Below are 22,204 nucleotides of genomic sequence, written 5' to 3'. Positions count from 1 at the left end.
GGGATCTACTGGGGGAGAAGAACATGGAACCTGAAAAGTAGATCCTTGGGGATCTACTGGGAGAGAAGAACCTGAAAAGTAGATCCTTGGGAGTCTACTTGAAGAGAAGAACCTGACTGAGATTGGAATGCCAAGATCCCTTCTTGTACCAAACACCGAACTCTCTGGATCTGAACATCTGGTTGCGGCAGACGGAAGGAGACAAACCACAGCTGGACTTAGAGTCTACCCAAATCAATGTTTCTCCACCTTGACCCCTTGAAAGGGTGAAGACCTCATCTCCCAGAAACCAGCCCCGGTTGTGGCAGAGGCCCCAAGCCAATCACAGCATTTTCTGCCTTCGAGTGACAGGCCAGCACAGATGTGAGAGCTGGGAGAGTGGAGAACCAGCTGTTGTCTCCTTAGCTTGACCGTCTGCAAGGCAAGCCTTATGGGCCCACCTGCTACTCCCACTGAATTTCACATCCTTAGACAGGCTAAATAAACAAGGACTCCTTCACCACATGCTTCTGAGAACCATTTTTTTTTTGGGGGGGGGGGGGAGATCATGGAAATTTTTACAGAATGATTTTTTTTTTAATACAAGAAGATATGCAGCTGGTATTTTGGTAGCTTTGACGCTGGTCCCATGACCTACAATGGTCAAAGACAGAGGTCTTGGCAACTTTAAGACATGTGGACTTCAACTCCCAGAATTCCTCCAGTTCTGAGAGTTGAAGTCTACAAGTCTTAAAGTTGTCACAGTTGGGGACACCTGGTCAAAGAGACACCTGAAGAACTTCATCTTGGATGTGAGAAAAATGTGCATTTCTGACACACGCTGACACCAACTCAACCACAAGACAATCTGGACCCTCCAGATTCACTTAATGACGTGATTCATTTAACAGCCGCAGTGGTTTGCTTAACACGTGTAGCCCAAAGAGACTTTTAAAAAAAAATCCACGATTCACTTAACAACCTCCCCTAGCCATGGAAATCCTTCTTCCAGCTGTAGTTGTAAACTGAGGACCACCTGCAAAGAAGAGGACACAGGGCTGGCCCTATCTCCCCTACCCAGGGCTTTCCCTCACCTTCGGTCCAGGCTTCGTGGATGGACGCCTTCTGCCTGAACTTCAGAGCCAAATGATCGAGTCTTTCCAGCCTCCGTATTTCGTTCAGCTGCCACTCTTCGAAACCTTTCTCAGCCTGTTCCAAGTGCTGCCAGCCATTGTTGATATCCTGGGGAAGGTTTGGGGAGTAGGGTTATGCACGAGTGCCCACACCCATAAGTCAATGCCTTTCCCCATCCCCTAGAGGGCCTCTGGAGGCCAGAAATGGTCGTTTCCTAACTTCTGGTGGGCCCAGTAGGCTCATATTTTGCCCTCCCCAGGCTCCAAAGGCTTCCCTGGAGCAAAGGGAGGGTAAAAACGCCCTCCCCTATCCCCCTGGAGGCTCTCTGGAAGCCAAAAACGCCCTCCCAGGGCCTCTGTGCCAGCCAAAAACCAGGTGGCCGGCACACACATACACATTGGAACTGAGCTAGGGCAATGGCTCGCATGCCAGCAGATATGGCTCCACATGCCATGGGTGGCACCTGTGCCATAGGTTTGCCGTCACTGAGGAGGGGCAAGTTAAATACAAGAGGATTAGTCGAGGACCACCTGTGTTGTATGCAAACCCAGAAGGCCGGAGTAGGGAGACGGACATACTACTCACCGACACCATCCTCCCTTCAGAGGGCATGAAAGCCGGTCGGTTGCTGAGTCGCAGTTTGGTCTGTAAGGTGTTGAAGTTGATCTCCAACTGGCACTTCTCCTGCACTTTGGGGGGTTTGTGGACCCGCCGGTAGTCCCGGAAGTCCTCCAGCTTCTGCTGCATCTCCTGCATGGTCTTCTGGGGGACCCGGTTCTCCAGCCAGGGGATGGTGCGCTGAATCCACTCCAGAAGCTGCGGAGAGAGAGCAAGAGGGTGAAGGACAAGGTAGTGTAGGGTTGAGCAACCAAGAGTACAAGGAGACACGTCTAAGGAGGTTCTCGAGTCCTCTGGGTCATGGTTGTCCCAAAGGTGCTGGGACAAGAGGCAGTTGTTTTTCAAGAGGCAGTTGTTCGTTCGTTCGTTCTTTCTCTCCCTCCCTTTCTTTCTCTCTCCCTCTCTCTTTCCCTTTTTCTTTCTTTCCTTCCTTCTTCCTCTTTCTTCCTTCCTTCTTCTCTCCCCCTCTCCTCCCCTTCTTTCTCCCTCCCTTTCTTTCTTTCTCTCTCTCTTCCTTCCTTTTTATCTCCCTCTCCCTCCCTCCCTTTCTTTCTTTTTCTTCCTCCCTTTCTTTCTTACTCTCCCTCCCTCCCTTTCTTTCTTTTTCTTCCTCCCTTTCTTTCTTACTCTCTCTCCCTTTCTCTTTCTTTTTCTCTCTCTCCCTCTCTTTCTTTCTTTCCCTCCCTCCCTCCCTCCCTCATCTATAATTTTAATTTAATAAATAAATAAATAAATCTGTTTCTTCTTTGAAGTTGTTTCGCTTCTCATCCAAGAAGCTTCTTCAACTGTGAGTGGACGGTAAGGGAAGGATTTCTTCTCCTTGCAGACAGAACTGGTCACTGGCATCCTTTGAGAGAGTCACTGAGGACACTTGGAGGTTTGTCTGTGTCCTCAAGGTCACCTGAGTGGTGCTCCTGCGGCCTGCGACTTTTCCGGACATCCATCCCTATTCCCACAACACTCCAAAGGTATTCGTCCCAAATTGCATAGCTCAAAGACTGGAGAGACTCTCAGTCCTCCAGGTCAATTTTGAGTAGTTCGGAGGACCAGCAAATACCAACTCTGTCTGGCCCCAAAGTGGGGAGGGAATGGAGATTTTGCAGTATCCTTCCCTGCCACGCCCACCATGCCACGCCCACAGAACAGGTAATAAACAACATCTGGTTTTCACTGCTGCTTTTGACCAGTGGTTCTCACTTGTTGGCCACTTGGAGATCTGTGGACTTCAACATGCCGGCTGGAGAATTCAGGCCGTTGAAATCCACCCACCTTCAAGTGTCCAAAGTTGAGAAGCGTTTCTTTGGACCATGAGAAGTCATCAGGAACCTGCGTGAGGTTTGATGAGGCCCCTCTTTGGAGCACATCCAGCAAGTTAAGATGCACACCAGTGGTAGCTTCGGAGCTTCTGCAGTCTTTGCAAGCATCGGAGGTTGGTGATAGCAATGCTATCTTGCAACGTTGTGTTTGGAGAACAGTCTTAATGGCGTCCACCTTAAGAATTAAGTTCAGGCTGAGATGGGATCAAAGCTCCCAAAGAAATCACACACACCCTCCCAATGACATCTCAACGGTCTCAATTATATCCAGGGCCTGTTGACAGACGGATTCACAAAACTCTTGGCTTGTCACAGGCTTTGACAAGGGGGTCAGCCAGGTTTAGCTCCTGCCTGTTGAAAACAAGGGAAGGGCTCGTCAACACTCACGTCAGAAGCCAGCTTCTCGTAATCTTCCATCAGGTGCTCATTCTCTTGGTTGACGGCCAACACTTTGCAAATCCTGTTTGCAGCGGTCTCGGCCTACAAATAAAGAGGGGGGGAAAATTGGTGACTCAATGGAAAAAATGTCCTGGAGACTGAGCTCTACCAAGGAAAGGCACAGCATGAGATCAAAGCAATAACTGAACCGTCGTAGAAAGCGCCTGAGATCCCCCACAGGCAGAGAAAAAAGCAGAGGTAAAGCCATTTGATTGCAAACAAGGATGGTGACATTATCCAGAGTCAACTTTGACAACTTGAAGACCTGTGGACTTCAACCAGGGTTGGGTTCTCCAACCAGGGTTGGGTTCTCCAGCTGGCTAGAGAACTCTGGGAGTTGAAGCCCACCCATCTTATCTTCCAGTGGCCCAAGCTTGAGAAATGCCCATTTGGAAGCTCAGAGTATGGCCAGAAACCACTTACGAAAGCAGAGACAATAGCATGCCAAGCGTTAACGCCAGATCCGTTGATCGGACCAGCCTTGGTTTGAGCTGCTGGGTAATGGAAACAGATGGAGCAGCTCATTTTTTGCATCCTAAAGGATTCTGGCTTAAACCAATGCATGTGCAAAGCTCATATATATTTCCTGTTTCGGTCTGTAGCGATTGAGCCCTTGAATTTACAATTCTGGATGCATCAGAAACAAGATGCCAAGAGCTAGCATCAAGCTAGCGTCTTCAAACCACGGTTTCAGATCCTGATTTAACCCAATACCGATTACCGTATATTTCCAACTTTGATGTTAAGGACAAACAATTGGTTTGCATAAAGATTTAAGGCCGGGGTCCCCTCAAACTTGGCAACTTTAAGACTTGTGGACTTCAACTCCCAGAATTCCTGGCTGGAGAATTCTGGGAGTTGAAATCCACAAAAGTAGCTAAGTTTGAAGACCTCTGATTTAAAGACACACCCCAAAAAATCCCACTAGTTATCCTAGCTCTTCATAAGCCAAGATTTGAACATTTCAACAAAGCTCTTGTATTTTTATCTGGGATTTAGAAAACACTGCTCAAACAGTTCAGCTCTAGCTGTGGCATTTCTTCTACTATTATTTTATTTTATTTTATAGAATTTTATTTTAAAATCCTTTTTCCTGCCTTTTTGATTCTTTGCAAGCTGCACAAAAGTTTCTCAAATTTTGGTAGCTCCTAAGTCAATCCTATTTCAACGAGATCATACTCAAATCATAGAATCCTAGGGCTAGAAGGGACCTTGGAGGTCTTCTAGGCCAAACCCCTCCCCCTTGCCCCAGGAAGGAATCCTTATACCCGTGATGGCGAATCTATGGCACATGTGCCAAAGGTGGCAGGTGGAGCCATATCGGAGGGCACGTGAGACCTTGCCATGTTTCAGCTCCACCGCAGCTGATTTTCGGACTTGGGAATGGCCGTTTCACCCTCTGGACGCTTCCCTGAAGACCCAGAGGCAAAAAAAATTGCCAAACGGAGAGACCGGAAGTTCAGAAAACACACTTCCGGTTTGCCGTTGTGCTCCGGAGGGTTCAGGGAAGCTTCCTGAAGCCCCAGGGTACAAAAAACAGCACAATGGGCAAACCGGAAGCTCGGAAAATGCACTTCCTGTTTGCCTTTGCTTGAGGAAGCTTCCCTGATCCCCCCGGAGCGCAAAAAAACCAGCGTAACGGGCAAACCAGAAGTGCGTTTTCCGAACATCCGGTTTGCCCGTTGTGCTGGTTTTTTGCACCTACCAGGCTTCGGAAAGGCCTGTGCGTATTGGTGGGAGGGCAGCATGTGGGGGGTGGGGGTGGACATGTGCATGCATGCTAGCTCACCCCCACACGCCCCTTTTGCCCCGCGAACCACAAAAGCTTCGCCATCGCTGCCTTAAACCCTCCAACAACCGACGTTGACTGTCATTCTTCACTCCCGAGTGCCAGTAACTATAAATCCCCCAGTTTCGTACTGATAGCCACATTCCAAGCTGGCATAAATCCAAAAACTCAAGAAAGGAGAAACGAAACCGATGACGAAACGATATGAAAAACAATAGGATGTGAAAAAAAGGGTGTGTGTATGTTTTTATAAAGGTGGCAGGAGCAGAGCAGGTTAAAGGCCCACTGAAAAGAAGGGAGGTGTTAGGTGTCCCGCCGTGAACACCCCCACCTGCCTGACCCGAAAGGTGGGGGGGGGAAGGTGGTGGTGGGGGGAAACAAATTACACAGAAGCCATGAAATGGGAAAAGTCAAGAAATCAAGTACCTTGCTAGGAGCAGAGAGAGTCCGAGGGAAGGAGATGGAAGCCACACATCAACAGAAAGGGTGAAGAGGAGGGTCTATAGAAGGGGAGAGGGGAAAGGAAAAGGGAGAAAGCCATGGAAGAAATGAGTTGCCAACAAAATAGGATATTCGAAAGAGAAAGAAAGAAAGAAAAAGAAAAGAAAGGAGGGAGGGAAGGAAGATAGGAAGGGAAGGGAGGAAGGGAGGAAGGGAGGGGGCAAGAGAAGAAGGGAAGAAAGGAAGGAGGGAGGGAAGGAAGATAGGAAGAAGGAAGGAAAGGAAGAAGGAGAGAGGGAAAGAAAGGAAGGAGGGAAGGAAAGAAAGAAAGAAAGAAAATAAAGATCTTTTATTTCCACTTTTAAAAAAAAAAACATACAGGTCCCTCCCTCCCCCTGTAGTTGGAACCCACCGACCAACTTAGAAGACATCTCCTACGCTTGCTTTAGACCGGTGTTCTTCAACCATAGCAGCTTGGAGGTATGGGCACTTCGACCTCCTGGGAGTTTGAGGTTCACATATCTTTGAGGATGGGATGTGCCGCTTTTAAACCAGGGGCCTCCAAACTTGGCATCATTGAAGACTTGTAGACTTGAACTCCCAAGTCACTTCCTGAGTTGCCCTGCTTGGAGCCCCTACCCTCCCTGCTTTAAAATACTACTTCGAAGCGACACAGCCCTGATGAAATTTGAGTTGGGCATCCCTGATCTAGAATCTGATCTAATCTACCCCGAACCCCCTGATTCAACCTCGGTCCATCCCTGTTGCAAAGTGACCTCTCTTCATTGTCTGCCCTTAATCTGTTGGAATGACCACTTCAGCAGCCTGATGATTTAAGATTCAGCACACCAGAATGGTTCCAGGATGGAAAAAATGGGCTGCGGGTCATAATCCTGTAACCGAGGAAACCGGAGGTTTGAATCCGGTGTTTGACTGACAAAATCCAGAAATTGTGGGGGGTTTTAATGGAAAGCCCACGCCCTTCTAGCACTGATGGTGTTACCTAGTTGGGTAGTGAAACATCTGCAAGAAAACCAGTAAACTCAAAGACCACCAAGGGCCCCATGAAGTAGGAATATTACATGTCACACCAACACGCCGCAGTCTGCATTGGTTGCCGATCAGTTTCCGGTCACAATTCAAAGTGTTGGTTATGACCTATAAAGCCCTTCATGGCACCGGACCAGAATATCTCAGGGACCACCTTCTCCTGCACGAATCCCAGCGACCAGTTAGGTCCCACAGAGTGGGTCTTCTCCGGGTCCTGTCAACTAAACAATGCCGCTTGGCGGGACCCAGGGGAAGAGCCTTCTCTGTGGTGGCCCCCGGCCCTCTGGAACCAACTCCCCCCAGAGATTAGAATTGCCCCCACCCTCCCTGCCTTTCGTAAGCTCCTCAAAACCCACCTCTGCCGCCAGGCACAGGGGAACTAAGATACACTTTCCCCCTAGGCCTTTACAATTTTATGCATGGTATGTCTGTATGTATGTTTGGTTTTTTTTATTCATGGGTTTTTAATTACTTTTATTATTTATTTATTTATTTATTTATTTATTTATTATTTGGACTTGTATGCCGCCCCTCTCCGAAGACTCGGGGCGGCTCACAACAAGTAAAACAATCATGATAATCCAATTAATTAAAATATTTAAAGATTTAAGAACAACCCCATATACTAACAGACACACACACAAGCATACCATGTATAAATTAAACGTGCCCAGGGGAGATGTTTCAATTCCCCCATGCCTGACGGCAAAGGTGGGTCTTAAGGAGTTTACGGAAGGCAGGAAGAGTAAGGGCAGTTCTAATCTCTGGGGGGAGTTGGTTCCAGAGAGCCGGTGCCGCCACAGAGAAGGCTCTTCCCCTGGGGCCCGCCAACCGACATTGTTTAGTTGACGGGACCCGGAGAAGGCCCACTCTGTGGGACCTAATCGGTCGCTGGGATTCGTGCGGCAGAAGGCGGTCTCGGAGATATTCTGGTCCGATGCCATGAAGGGCTTTAAAGGTCATAACCAACACTTTGAATTGTGACCGGAAATTGATCGGCAGCCAATGCAGACTGCGGAGTGATGGTGAAACATGGGCATACCTAGGTAAGCCCATGACTGCTCTCGCAGCTGCGTTCTGCACGATCTGAAGTTTCCGAACACTCTTCAAAGGTAGCCCCATGTAGAGAGCATTACAGTAGTCGAACCTCGAGGTGATAAGGGCATGAGTGACTGTGAGCAATGAGTCCCGGTCCAGATAGGGCCGCAACTGGTGCACCAGGCGAACCTGGGCAAACGCCCCCCTCGCCACAGCTGAGTATTGGATTATTATTGTACCCTGTCTTGTTATTGCTGTTAGCCGCCCAGAGTCTCCGGAGAGTGGCGACATACAAATCCAATAAATAAAAAAATAAACAAATAAATAAAATATTCTCTTTCAGAAAGTCAGAGGCAGCTGAAGGAGCCCACTGGCACCAAATGGCTTTTGTGCTGACATGATGCACCCTGCTTGACCGAAGGGAGGCACATGGCAATGTAGAACCATGGATGTGGTTCATCAGCTCCAGACGATGAAGCCGACAGGCCCAGCTGAGCCCTGAGCCCTCACTCCAAAGCTCAGATACAAAAAGGTGATTTAAAAACAAAAACCAAAGAGAATCACACCCAAATGTAGAGAGGAGCATCTGCTTGCAAAGCCCTCTTGGGGGCAATATATTTGGGCATAGCTTGAGGGGAAGGGTCTTTCCAGCTGGGACCGGCAGGGGTAAAAAAGGGGGGTGGTTTTCCTGCATTTCAAAAGCAGGTAGAGGCTAGGAATGCCGGCTTTAACATTGCTCGTTTTTGCTATATAGAACTGCAGGAAAAACAATGGCTGCCACCTGCCTTCCATTGAGGACCGGTAGACTGCACGAGTCAAAAAGAGGGCCGTGAAAATATTGACTGACCCCTGGCACCCTGGACATAAACTGTTTCAACTCCTACCCTCAAAACGTCGCTACAGAGCACTGCACACCAAGACAACTAGACACAAGGACAGTTGTTTCCCGAATGCCATCACTCTGCTAAATAAATAATTCCCTCAACACTGTCAAACTATTTACTAAGCCTGCACTACTATTACTACCCCCCCCCCTCGTGTACTACGAAGCTGGGGAAATGGAAGTTTAATTCATTAATAACAGATATAAGAATATAAATAGTTGATGGACTAATGAATTTGATATATTGATATTTAATTGGAGATATTATTTGTATTAATGGACTTACGTAAGGAAAGAGATTACCAAGGTGGAAAAAATTATAAATAGGGTATATAAAACCATATTAGTTAATTGCTTGGTACGAATTGCCATAAAAGAACTTGAAAGGGCATATATTGTATGCGTGTGATTCTAATACTAGGATGTTGGGGTTTTTTCTTTTTGTTTGTATGTATAATTTTTTGTTTAGTTTTAATGTATTCTATGCATATTTTTCTTTTGTACTGTTTTTAATGTATATAAATCAATAAAAATTATTTTTTTTAAAAAAAGAAAGTTCACCGGGCTTAAAAGTTGCTGAGGTTTAAGAACCAATGGTTCTTGATCACACCTCCTCTTGCAATCTCATCACTAGACAATCACTGCATAAAATACTGGAACATACTTTCACCCGTCCTGGCAGAATTTCTTAATTTTTGTTTTTATAGCTTTGGGCTTTTTCGGGTTTTTTTTTTTTTTTAAAGAAACAAGTGAAAAGTTGTAGATCTCTTTTTAGGAGCCTGACCCACCCACTCCGAGCCAGCCTGACAAAGAGGAACATAAACCCCCCATAACGTAAACACAAGGAGCCCTTCCAAAAAGGAGGAACGGAACAGCAGAAGGGAAGGGAGGCAGGCACAGCCGTGGGGGGGAAGGACCAGGAAAATGGATGATTTAGTTGCAACACACAAAAGGAAGGGGAATGTACGAAGGGGGAGGCGGGGGGGGAGAGCTTCAGGCAAGGCCTGGCAAGACTTCTCATTTTCCTTTCCAGGCTCCAAGGAGAAGGGGTAACTTAGCATCCGAAAAGGGCAGGCTTGTAAACTGGTACATTCAGCATGCAAAAAAGACCAAATTAATAAGCGAGCAGTTAATCCAGGAGAGGAGGAGGAAAAAGGAAGAAAGAGAGAGAGAGAAGAGAGAGAAAGAAAGAAATAGAGAGAGAGGGAGGGAGGAGAGAAAGAAAGAAAGAAAGAAAAAGAAAAAAGAGGGAGAGAAAGAAAGAAAGAGGAAGGAAGGAAGGAGAGAAAGAAAGAAAGAAAAAGAGAGAGAAAGAGGAAGGAAGGAAGGAAGGAAAGGAAGGAGAGAATGAAAGAAAAAGAAAAAGAGAGAGGGAGAGAGAGAAAGAAAAGGAAGGAGAAAAAGAAAGAAAAAGAAAGAGAGAAAGAAAAGAAAGAGAGAAAGAGAGAAAGAGAAAGGAAAGAGAGAGAGAAAGAGAGAGAAAGAGAGAAAGAGAGAAAGAGAAAGGAAAGAGAGAGAGAAAGAGAGAGAAAGAGAGAGAGAGAGAGAGAAAGAAAGAAAGAAAGAAAGAAAGAAAGAAAGAAAGAAAGAAAGCTGCAAGAAAAGCAAATCTCTAAAGCCAGTACAAACTCATGCTTACGGGTGCTGTTTTTTTTTTGGTTTTTTTTTTTGGGGGGGGGGGGGGGGGCTTGGCTCTGCTCCCGTTAAAAGTCACTAGGAGCAAAGGGACTAGAAGTGAGAAAGCCTAACAGGATCTTAAAAATCCACTCGGGCCTGAGAGGTTTTCACCAGGCCTGGTGGCTACGAGAAAAATCCAGCGGCTCTTTGCAGCGGCGGTAAGAATTAAAAAAAAAAAAAAAATTCAAGAGAGACGGTTTCTCTCCAACCCCTTCCCCCAGAAAGGGGGAGGGAACCAGATGTTCAGGAAACCGTGCGGTAACTCTTAATCCTGGCTATGGAACACGCCCGCCCAAAGGGAGATTTGCAGAACCCACCTCGATCCCCTTCTCACAGCACGCGAGCAAAGCCCACCCCTCCGGCGGCAACGAATCCCCCCTCCCAAAGAATTTCAGCCCTTGTGGCTGTTCTTCCCAAATTCTCGAGTCCCAGATTTGACCACCCTCTCCCGCCAGATTTCCGCGCCCCGCGCAGCGGCTAAATGGAATTTGAGGCCTTGCGGATTTTCGCAAACTTCTAAATCCCTATTTTCCTGGAATCTCTAGAAATACAAAAACGGAAAAAGCTGTGCGGGTTGCCGGGTGAGGAAAGATGCCGCCGACCCCTTAAATCGGCGGCCGACGATTTCCCCCCGCCACACAAGCCGCCATTGTCGCCTGTGGTTTCATTCGCTCGCTCTGAAAAAGAGCATCGCTCAAGATCAACGCTAAGCCAAAATGTTGACGTCTTGTTGTTCGTTCTGCGGTTGAAACCTGAGGATGGTTGATCCCAGAAAATTTGGGGGGACGGACGGAACATGAAATAATTCCTTAGAGGGGGGTCTGTCTCTTTTTCTCTCTCCCTCTATAGTCTGGAACAGAGGTCTCCAAACGTGGCAACTTTAAGACTTGTGGATTTCAACTCCCAGAATTCTCCAGTCAACTTTATTATTATTATTATTTATTATTTATTAGATTTGTATGCCGCCCCTCTCCGTAGACACATTTTGAGATGTGTGGACATCAATTCCCGCCAACGTCGACTGGAGAATTCTGGGAGTTGAAGTCCACACATCTTAAAAGTAGGTAAGGTGGAGAAACGTTTGACCTGCTCAGAATCGTGCTCCTGGCCCATCATTCTTGACCCAAGGGGTAGGCAAAGTTTGTCTCTTCTATGACTTGTAGACTTCAACTCCCAGAATTCCCCTACCAGCAGGAGTTGGGAAGTCTACATCTTAAGGTTGTCAAAGCCGGAAAACTCTTAGGTAATTGATGTCTCTGTTACTCTCAAGTTTATGGCCATTTTTAAGATGCGTGGACTTCCAACTCCCAACAACGTCGACTGTGGAATTCTTGGAGTTGAAGTCCACACATCTTAGAAGTAGCTAAGGTGGAGAAACGCTTGACTTGCTCAGAATCGTGATCTTGGCCCATCATTTTTGAGGGAACCATATCCAATATCTTAACCCAAGGGGTAGGCAAAGTTGGCTCTTCTATGACTTGTGGACTTCAACTCCCAGAATTCCAGAGCCAATCATGCTAAGCAGGGAATTCTGGGAGTTGAAGTCCACGTGTCATAGAAGAAGAGCCAACTTTGCCTACTATTGTGACCCAACCTATAGACCAACCCACCTCCTGCGCTTCCAAACCCTTTCAAGCCGAGATCTAATTTTAATTCGTTTAGGATTTCTTCCTTCCGTTTCTACAGCCATGCGGAGCAGAGGAACCCGTTAGTAGCACCAGCCCCCCCCCCTGCAACCCAAGCCAACAGCCACAGCAGCCCGAAGCAGCCCAAGCCCAGCCCGCAAGCTCACCTTCTGAGCCCCTGAGAAAGCGTGATAGAAGCAGGAGACGTAAGTCATGATGGCCTTCTCGTCGGGCCTGAGCGTGCCTACAATGTCTGTGCGAGAGGGGAGGGGGGGAAGAGAAAAAGAGAAGCAGAGTCAAGGGCAATGCAGAAGACCCTCCAGGTCTGCTCGGACATGCAGAAGACCAGAGGCGGGATGGAAGAAAGGTTCTGCTCCCTGGGGGAACCAGACCTCAGTTAGAACCAGACCTTAGCCTTTAAACCAGAGCAAGAGAGGGCAATTAATCTTCCCATGAGAAACGGGGGCTATTGTGGAGGACTGCGGACATACCGTTTCTCCCAAAATAAGGCATCCCCTGAAACATAGAAGACTGATGGCAGAAAAAGACCTCCTGGTCCATCTAGTCTGCCCTTCTACTATTTCCTGTATTTTATCTTAGGATGGATCTATGTTTATCCCAGGCATGTTTAAATTCAGTTACTGTGGATTTACCAACCACGTCTGCTGGAGGTTTGTTCCAAGCATCTATGACTCTTTCAGTCAAATAATATTTTCTCACGTTGCTTCTGATCTTTTCCCCCGTAATATCAATTATTTGATAATAAGCCCAACTGGGGTTTTTTTTTAAAGTGCATGGCAATAAGCACTCATTTCAGGGTTCAAAAAACATAAGACAGGGTCTTATTTTCGGGGAAACACTTAATGTCAACTTTCATTTCCCACCCTCTCCCCAAGGGGACTTATGGTTAGCTTTGGAAAAGCAGCCCATTATTATTATTATTATTGTTGTTGTTGTTGTTGTTGTTGTTGTTATTATCATTTAATTTTCTGCATTGGGTGTCCCAAATCTGCTCTATTTTCCCCCTCCCCAAGAGGCAAATCTAGACTTTCTGGTTTTTCTCTGAAGGCGTTTCGCTTCTCATCCAAGGAGCTTCTTCCGCTTCTTGGGTGCAAATTGCAATATCTTCAGAGAAAAACCAAATAGTCCCAACAAAGCCCCTTGGGGACAACCACGACCTTGGAGGACTGAGAATCCCCATAGACATTTTGCACTGGGTCGTTGCAAAGCTTGTCCTGAACTAGCTGAGGTCTGGCTTTCCCAGGTTAACCGAAGCGGCAGCCCGCTCTGAGAGAAGTCAGAAGGAGGCAGGATGCTGGAAAGAAGAGAAGCAGTTAATGGGGAGAAAATTATATATATATGCCGTCCGTCTCTGGTACCTTCTGCGCCCCGGAGAAGGCATGGTAGAAGCTGGAGACATAGGTCATAATAGCCTTCTCGTCGGGACGAGCCGTGTTGACAATGTCTGAAAAGCGAACAAGAAGTATTAAACACATCAAAAATACCAGCTCATCTTCACAAATCAATGTCATTTGCAGTCAAACATCACCCAAGGGACCTCGGCAGTGATGGGCTGCCAAACTTTTTACTGCCACACTGTAGGTGTGGCTTATTTGGTGGGTGTAGCTTGATGGTCACATGACCAGGTAGGACCATGTGACTGAAATGGGAGTGGCTTGCCAACCAAGATAAGTTTTCAAATACTGTAGGTTAATTAAGTCACATTATTTGAATAGCCACAAAAAGGACAAATGATAGACAGCATTATTTGTTGAGGAGCAGTCACATTTTAAGGTTTGTACTGAACCCACATGGTTTAGTATGATAACAGATGAGGCAAGTAGCTCAATTTTCTTTCATTGCTATAAAAGTTCAGTTCTAAACAATCATTAATATGATTAAAGCGTTTATGGGTAAAAAAACCCATGTTATTTAATTATTTCCTATTTTGAAAGTACTAAGGTGCTAGAGAAGGAAAGACAATAAAAAAACTATTAAGTATTCAATAATACTTAACCTTAGCCCTGACCAAGAAATGTGATGCACGGTATGACTGAATTGCTTGAGAGATTAAAATGTTGAGTTTTTAACTGTGGTTTTTAAATGTATCAGATTTGTCCTGTATGCTTTGTTTTTTTATATTGTACCTTGTGAGCTGCCCCGAGTTTTCGGAGAAGGGCGGCATACAAATCTAATGAATAATAATAATAAATAGTGCATAAACTTACTACCCCACACTGCATCCCCCTCCGTGGGGGTAGCAGTACGACTGGACTTCAGGCAACAATTATTATTATTATTATTTATTAGATTTGTATGCCGCCCCTCTTCGTAGACTCCAGGCTTGCAAAATGTCAATGCCTAAAAATCCAGAACAGCTGACAACGGGATGTTAGCTGCCTGTCCAACGAACAAGCTGGGATGCTTATCCAAGATTTGCATCACATTTCCTGCCATAACTCAAAGGCCTGTTTTTGAAAGTCCGTGAAGCTTGCATGCGAACGGCAATTCCTTGCATTCTTCTATCGCGGCAGCAGGAAGTTCAGGGTTCTTCTATATAATCTTCTGCAAGGTCCCTCTACGTGACATGGGCAAAGTTGGGCAACTGCCAGCTAGGCCGAAGGAGGGAAGGGTCAAGCAGGGACTTAGCTTGGAGTCGTTACACAGCTGCAAACAGCATCAGCTCGACTTCCTGGCGCTGGATAGCAATAGCGATAGACTTACATACCGCTTCATGGGGCTTCACAGCCTTCTTTAAGTGGTTTACAGCAGGGGTCTCCAACCTTGGCCACTTTAAGACTTGTGGACTTTGCTGGCTGAGGAATTCTGGGAGTTGAAGTCCACAAGTCTTAAAGTGGCCAAGGTTGGAGACCCCTGGTTTACGGGATCAATCTATAGGTAGACCTTTTTTTTTTTACTACATTTCTTAAGTGGTTCACCCAACTGGCTTCATTGAAATCTTATGACATCTGCCTTGTGGATTTGTCAATTTGTGGGAACAAAATGGGTCCCCTGGATATTTTCAAGCATCAACCTCTGGCTTACCTTCTGCATCTAACATCTTGGGAATGTCGAGGTACTTCTCAGCGACCTCAAAAGCGTTGTTCAGATTCGTGACCGGATCATCCTGCACAAAAGGAAAATCGCCAGAGAGGTGGTATTATTATTATTATTATTATTATTATTATTATTATTATTATTATTATTATTATAGTTTACGTAGGGGTGGCATACAAATGTAATAAATAAATAAATAAATAATAATAATAATTATTATTATTATTATTATTAATTATGTCAGTACAACACAGCAAATCAGATCACTATGCTGGATTTCGGATCTCATCACCAGTCGGTCGCTTCCCAAGCACCTTGGGCTGCGTGATGTGGCGGCGAATCATGTGTGCCGATCTCAGTCAAGCGGCCTTTTGCAATTGACAGATGGAGATTTGGTCAATTCCTGTGGTTTTCAAATGTCCGCTGAGATCCTTTGGCACTGCGCCCAGCGTGCCAAGGACCACTGGGACCACTTTCATGGGCTTCTGCCAGAGTCGTTGCAGCTCGATTTTTAGATTATTATTATTTTAGATGACGCTGATGATGATTATTATTATTTGCAGAATCAGGATTTGATTCCCAGGCCTCACTCAACCCACTACCTCTGGAATTGCAGGGGGGCGGGGGGAATCCAGTTCATGTAGGGTAAAGTATATGAAATATATTTAATATATTTCAAAACCAAAAAGGGAAAGGTAGAACGGCAAACCCGCCCAAAGACCTTTTTTTATTTTTTTCCCCCTCCACACCTTACAGAAATACAAATTCACGCACCTTCAAGTTAGAATACAATACAATGTAATGTCAATTGCCAAATTCTCAATCAAAATTCTTCATTATTTATCTGTTTTGTTTTGGTATATATCATTTATCTTGTGCTACCTCCTTTTCTAATTCTGTCATCCGGATTTCAAAGATTGTTTTCTGTTCTCAATCGGGTTTAAAGTGCTAGTAGCTATCAAACTTTCTCTTGGCTATTTGCTTTTCTCTACTTGAAAAAACCCCTTATGCCACAGTGCTTCAGTGCAAATACCTTTCTGAGCTTGTCGTATTCGATGAGTTCTGGCCTGTGTCTGTGGATCAAGGCATTAAAAGCAAGACCGTCTTTCCAACTGAAAATAAATTTTAAAAAAAGAGAGAGGAGGGTCAAAACTTTTGAGAAGGCCAGCTGTCAACACAAAAGCCTTTTTGTGTGTGGGGGGGTGGAGGAAATTTTGCCGTTCGCAAAGTTGCTTGGATTCTCCAAATCCTGAGCCTCAGGTCCCAGCAGAGAGGCTCAAAAACTTGGCTTCCTCGCTGGCAGAATCTTTCATGGTGCAGCACTAAGCCAAGGAGTCAATGTTTTGCAGGTTTCCTAAAGAGGCCTGGTTCTCTGGATATGAGATGGACGCTTGTGTGTTTCAAAGAGGGAAACATAAGTGTTGGGGAGAAGGAGGAGGATAAAGAGGAGGAGAAGGAGGAGAAAGAGGAGGAGGAGAAAGAGGAGGAGGAGAAGGATAAGGAGGAGGAGAAAGAGGAGGAGGAGAAGGAGGAGAAAGAAGAGGAGAAAGAGGAAAAAGAGAAGAGGATAAAGAAGAAGAGAAGGAGGAGGAGTAAAAGAGAATAAAGAGGAGGAGGAGGAGAAGGATAAAGAAGAGAAGGAGAAGGAGGTGGAAGAAAAAGAGTATAAAGAGGAGAAGGATAAAGAGGAGGAGGAAGAGAAGAAGAATAAAGAGGAGGAGGAAGAAGATAAAGAAGAGGAGAAAGAGAAGGAGAAAGAGGAAAAAGAGAAGAGGATAAAGAAGAAGAGAAGGAGGAGGAGTAAAAGAGAATAAAGAGGAGGAGGAGGAGAAGGATAAAGAGGAGGAGGAGGAGGAGAAAGAAGAGGAGGAGGAGAAAGAAGAGGAGGAGGAAGATAAAGAAGAGGAGAAAGAGAAGGAGAAAGATGAAAAAGAGAAGAGGATAAAGAAGAAGAGAAGGAGGAGGAGTAAAAGAGAATAAAGAGGAGGAGGAGAAGAAGGATAAAGAAGAGAAGGAGAAGGAGGTGAAAGAAAAAGAGTATAAAGAGGAGGTGGAGCAGCAGCAGTGTTGTGTTGAAAAGTCACCTGATGTGGAAATTTTGCACGTTGACGTTCTTGTAGGGAGCGGTCTTCCTTTGGCACCACAGTAAGAGTCCTTCTTTGGCTGAAGTCTCTACAGAGAGAGAAAAAGGAGGCAATTGTGTTGCTCAGGTTGTGTTGTCGCAAGGGCGAGCTCACAACATCGCACTGTTAAGTCTGGGCAGAAAAAGGATCGAGTGGTTGTTTTTTCAACCTTGGCCAATTTTAAGAGCGGTGGACTTCAACTCCCAGAACTCCCCTGCCAGCTTTTTCTGCGAGTTGGAAGCCCGCACATCTTGAAATAACCCAGGTAGGAAAAAACACCTGAGATGGAGCCCGCTTTAGAAACCTAAATCCAAATAAATCAAAGACCATTGGGGGAATATCTTCCCATCCACAAAGAACAGCACCTTTACCCAGCATTCCTTGCACCGAGAGAAGGGATATATTCTATTTCTCTTTCCCGCTATTTAGGTTCATCCCTGATCCCTAGATTCTCGACAGGTAACAAGAGACTAAAATACACAATGCGGAACCAGAGAAATAAAACAGATCCCACCTAAACTGGGGGGCCAAACCCCCCCCCCCCTTGAAAGGTCCCAACAAACTGCCAAACCCAAATGCCCAGGTTCACCTATCTGGACCGGGAGTCACTGCTCACAGTCACTCACGCCCTCATCACCTCGAGGCTCGACTACTGTAATGCTCTCTACATGGGGCTACCTTTGAAAAGTGTTCGGAAACTTCAGATCGTGCAGAATGCAGCTGCGAGAGCAGTCATGGGCTTCCCAAGGTATGCCCATGTTTCACCATCACTCCGCAGTCTGCATTGGCCGCCGATCAATTTCCGGTCACAATTCAAAGTGTTGGTTATGACCTATGAAGCCCTTCATGGCACCGGACCAGATTATCTCCAGGACCGTCTTCTACCGCACGAATCCCAGCGACCGATTAGGTCCCACAGAGTGGGCCTTCTCCGGGTCCCGTCAACTAAACAATGTCGTTTGCCGGGACCCAGGGGAAGAGCCTTCTCTGTGACGGCCCCGGCCCTCTGGAACCAACTCCCCCCAGAGATCAGAATAGCCCCCACCCTCCTTGCCTTTTGTAAGCTCCTTAAAACCCACCTCTGCTGTCAGGCATGGGGGAACTGAGATATTCTTTCCCCCTGGGCCTCTACAGTTTATGCATGGTATGTCTGTATGTATGATTGGTTTTTATATAATGGGTTTTTTAGTTGTTTTATTATTGGATTGCTACATGCCATTTTTATCACTGTTGTTAGCCGCCCCGAGTCCACGGAGAGGGGCGGCATACAAATTCAATAAATAAATAAATAAATAAACTGTTTTCACGTGCCAAGATGATGAGCCTTGGGACCCCTCCCCCCCACTCCTGAATGGAAACTGGGGGTGGGGGGTGGCGAGAGGGGCAGCCTTTGGAGACATTTTGTAGGGTGGAAGGCCAACTCAAGCCAGCATTCGAATCACAGCTGGCTGCAGAACGCAACCAGCTACTTAAAAGGGGGGGGGGGGAGATTCAAAGAATTGGAAGGAAAAAAAGAGAGAGAAAGAGAGACATTTGCAGAACAGATGGAGAACCCAGGAGGGAAGGGAAGGACTTTGTTTATTAAATCTCCATCCTTCCAGCTACTTTCTGCTACCTTCCCAGCTCCAGACTGAGTAAACACAGGTGCGTCCTCAACGTACGACTGAAACTGAGCCTGCAATGATGGTCTTTAAGTGGGTTGTCACAGGGCTGGGTCTCGTTTTACAACTTTGCTTTAAAAAAAAAACTTGTTGAAAGTTTTAAATAAATATATGAGTGAATGATTATAGAAGTGAATGAGTGCATGATTATGGTTGGATTTTAGTTAAATGGTTTTAATTGTCTGGTTGTTGTTTTTTTAACATTAGATTTTATATTGGGTTTCTTATATTTTGGTATGTGCATGGTATGTTTGTGTGTATGTTTGGTTTTAATAAGGGTTTTTAGCTATTTTAAATATTAGATTTGTCATACACTGTTTTATTATTGTTGTTAGCTGCCCCGAGTCAAATAAATAAATGAATATATGAATGAATGAATGAATGAATGAATGAATGAATGAATGAATGAATTTACCAACCCATTCTGCTGGAAGTTTCTTCCAAGCATCTACAACTTTTTCAGTAAAATAATATTTTCTCACATTACTTCTAATCTTTCCCCCAACTAACCTCAGATTGTACCCCCTTGTTCTTGTGTTCACTTTCCTTTTATTATGAAAGAAAACAATCACACAACCTAACAGACCATACATAAAACCATAGTAGCTAGGTTTTCGAAATAACAAGAGCGGTAGTAATACGTCCCCAAAACAATGTTGTACAACTTTTCTTGCAATCCTCATTTCGACAGTCATATTTAGGCCGCTGAAGTTCGCAGGGCCCGGTTTCCAACTACATAAATCCCAGATGCCGAGCTAGCATCTGCGCCCTGAAAGATTTATGGGGACCAATCTAGCGAGAAGCTAAAAAGCACAGACGATGCTGCCTAAGGCGTGAGCAGCATCCTGGATCGCCACGAGGCTTCATCCTTTGTTTTTAAATCTCTTCTTCTCACACACAGTAAAGGCCATTTTTCAGCCAGGGGGTCTCCACATGTGTTGGACCACCCTTCCCATCAATCTGGGCCAGCCTGACCGCTGTGGAAGGGATCAAAGCCAAGGAAAGTTGGCTTGAATTGTTGCTCTTCCAAACATGGCTACCTCTAGACGTGTGGACTTCAGCTCCCAGAATTCCCCAGCCAGGAAGAGAGAGAGAGAAGAGAGAGAGAAAGAAGGAAGGAGGGGGGGGAGAGAGGGAAGAGAGGAAGAAGGAATGATAAAGGAAGGGAAGGAAGGAAGGGTAGAAGAGAGGAAGAAGGAATGAGGAGGGAGGGAGAGAGAGAGAGGAAAAAGAGGAAGAAGGAAGGAGAAAGGAAGGGAGGGAGGGAGGGAGAGAGAGAGAGAGAGAGAGAGAGATTTGCAGGACAGAAGCATTTTGAAATTCCCTGACATTTCCCTGTAACTTGCGATCTAGTTAAAGTGCAGTCGATGTCATACCAAACAGCTAAGCCGTGGAAAAATATCAGTAGCTGAGGAAGCAGGTTGTTGCCACAATTATGCTCATTTTTGCTTGACTCCCTGATAATTCGCATATTTTCCTGTTTTCCAGGTTTGCTGGACACACCCTGATTAAAGCTCCATCCTTCCAGCTACTCTCCGCTATCTTCCGCGCTCCAGATTGAGTAAAGCCTACGCACAATAACGCAAATCCGGCTCTTACCTTCCACGGAGATATCCTGGATGGCAAACCGGAGAATGATGGTCCAGATCATACCCAAGGTCATTTTGGCGTTGCCATCGACAATTTCTGGGGGGGAAAGAGAAGGAGGAAGATAATGAGCGAGGCATCTCTGCAGAGACATATTCACACGTTTGTAGAAAACGAAGATTATCTTTGTTTTTTGTTTTTAAAAAAATATTATTTATTTAAACAGACAAAATACAAACAATAAAACTTACACGGAGGAAAAAAACATTGAAATAAAAGTTGGACAACTTGTAGTACAATTCTGATAGCGCTTATTTGCTATTACATGGATTGTATTTACATATATATATATATATCAAGTTTTGGCAAAGATCTTACTCTGGTATTTCTTTTGGTTTTCCTTTTGTGACCGATTCTTTGACATTAACTTCTCATATTATCTAACCTTTATTAACTCTCTGATTTAATTTTTTCCCTTTTTTCCATCTAATGGTAAAACCTCCTCCAACAGTTAGTATACTCTTGCTCATCTATATTTTTTATTTCTTTAAACTATCCATTTTTTATACATTGCAATTTTTTTCAATTATATCTTCCTCAATAGGCAAATTTCCGTTTTCCCAATGTTGTGCGAGCACTATTGTCACTGCTGTCGTTTTTGTTTTTATTTTTTATTTATTAGATTTGTATCCCGCCCCGCTCCGTAGACTCGGGGCGGCTCACAACAAAATAAAATAGTTCATGACAAATCTAATAATTATAATTTAAAATATTTTAAATGTCTCAGTTCCCCCATGCCTGACGACAAAGGTGGGTTTTAAGGAGCTTACGAAAGGCAAGGAGAGTAGGGGCAGTTCTAATCTCCGGGGGGAGCTGGTTCCAGAGAGTCGGGGCCGCCACAGAGAAGGCTCTTCCCCTGGGGCCCGCCAACCGACATTGTTATATGGAAGATTAGAAAAAAATTATTTTCCCCCCTAAATTTTCACGGACTATACCTAAGAAAAAAAATTCAGGTTACAAAAAAAATCCAGGTTGAAAATGATGGAGGTTCTCAGTCGGCCAGATCATCAACTAGACTTTGTTTTTTCCTTGAAGACATTTCCCCTTCCCACCCAGAAAGCTTCATCAGTTCGTTCAGTTCAGTACAGAATTGAAGAAGCTTCTTACATGGGAAGCAAAACGCCTTCAAGGGGGGAAAAAACCCCAAAGTCCAGTTGCCTTTGGAAAAAAAAGACACACGATACATGGGTTGAATGTGCAGGTGGAAATATTTCCGTCAAGGTCACCTTCCTTGCTCTCTACCACACCTTCCTACTGGAGTGTGTGCTCACCTTGACTGCCCGCAGGCGGAAATGGGACGTGCCCGAGAACAAAGGAACCGCCTGTTACTATCAGTTGGCAACACCAGGGCGATTGTGACAAAGCAGGCGCAATGCTTTCTCTGTCGCCCCGGGAAATGATCCTTTCATAAAGACCGGATCCACACAATCATACCTGTGCAGGTTTACTATTCCATAAAAATCAGGCCGCTGGGTTTTCAGCGCAGGTGGCACGAAGCCAGAACTCTGACTGATTTATTTACTATGTTTTATTTATTATTTATTGGATTTATATGCAGCCCAAATAACTGCTGCACAATACGGGCAATGAGGAAATTGAGCAGCATTATTATGTAAGATCAACTATGTCTTCCATGGCGATTTTAATACTCTTGGCGACGTTGGTAGAGGACTAACAAAAGCTTAGTAATTTCAGTAGTCCTTAATAAATTTTAAACGTTCCAGAGAT

General features: G+C 45.3%; 1 protein-coding gene across 1 annotated transcript in view; it reads right to left on the bottom strand.

Moving 5' to 3' along the window:
• Positions 1 to 1,073: 1,073 nt before the first annotated feature.
• Positions 1,074 to 22,204, bottom strand: part of LOC139155671 (alpha-actinin-4-like) — a gene marked incomplete at its 3' end in the record, with an annotated part of 71,065 nt that continues 49,934 nt past the window's right edge. The window contains exons 4-11 of the mRNA XM_070730912.1: positions 20,429 to 20,515; positions 17,130 to 17,217; positions 16,079 to 16,157; positions 15,034 to 15,115; positions 12,156 to 12,241; positions 3,435 to 3,527; positions 1,699 to 1,929; positions 1,074 to 1,221 (exon numbers count right to left, since the gene is read on the bottom strand). Of these exons, the coding sequence (XP_070587013.1) occupies positions 1,074 to 1,221; positions 1,699 to 1,929; positions 3,435 to 3,527; positions 12,156 to 12,241; positions 15,034 to 15,115; positions 16,079 to 16,157; positions 17,130 to 17,217; positions 20,429 to 20,515 (894 nt within the window). The remainder of the gene's footprint in view (positions 1,222 to 1,698; positions 1,930 to 3,434; positions 3,528 to 12,155; positions 12,242 to 15,033; positions 15,116 to 16,078; positions 16,158 to 17,129; positions 17,218 to 20,428; positions 20,516 to 22,204) is intronic.

Source organism: Erythrolamprus reginae, unplaced genomic scaffold, assembly GCF_031021105.1.
Source record: "Erythrolamprus reginae isolate rEryReg1 unplaced genomic scaffold, rEryReg1.hap1 H_43, whole genome shotgun sequence".
NCBI lineage: Eukaryota > Metazoa > Chordata > Lepidosauria > Squamata > Dipsadidae > Erythrolamprus > Erythrolamprus reginae.
The sequence above is the reverse complement of the archived record's forward strand: the minus strand, read 5'-3'. Positions and strand labels throughout refer to the sequence as shown.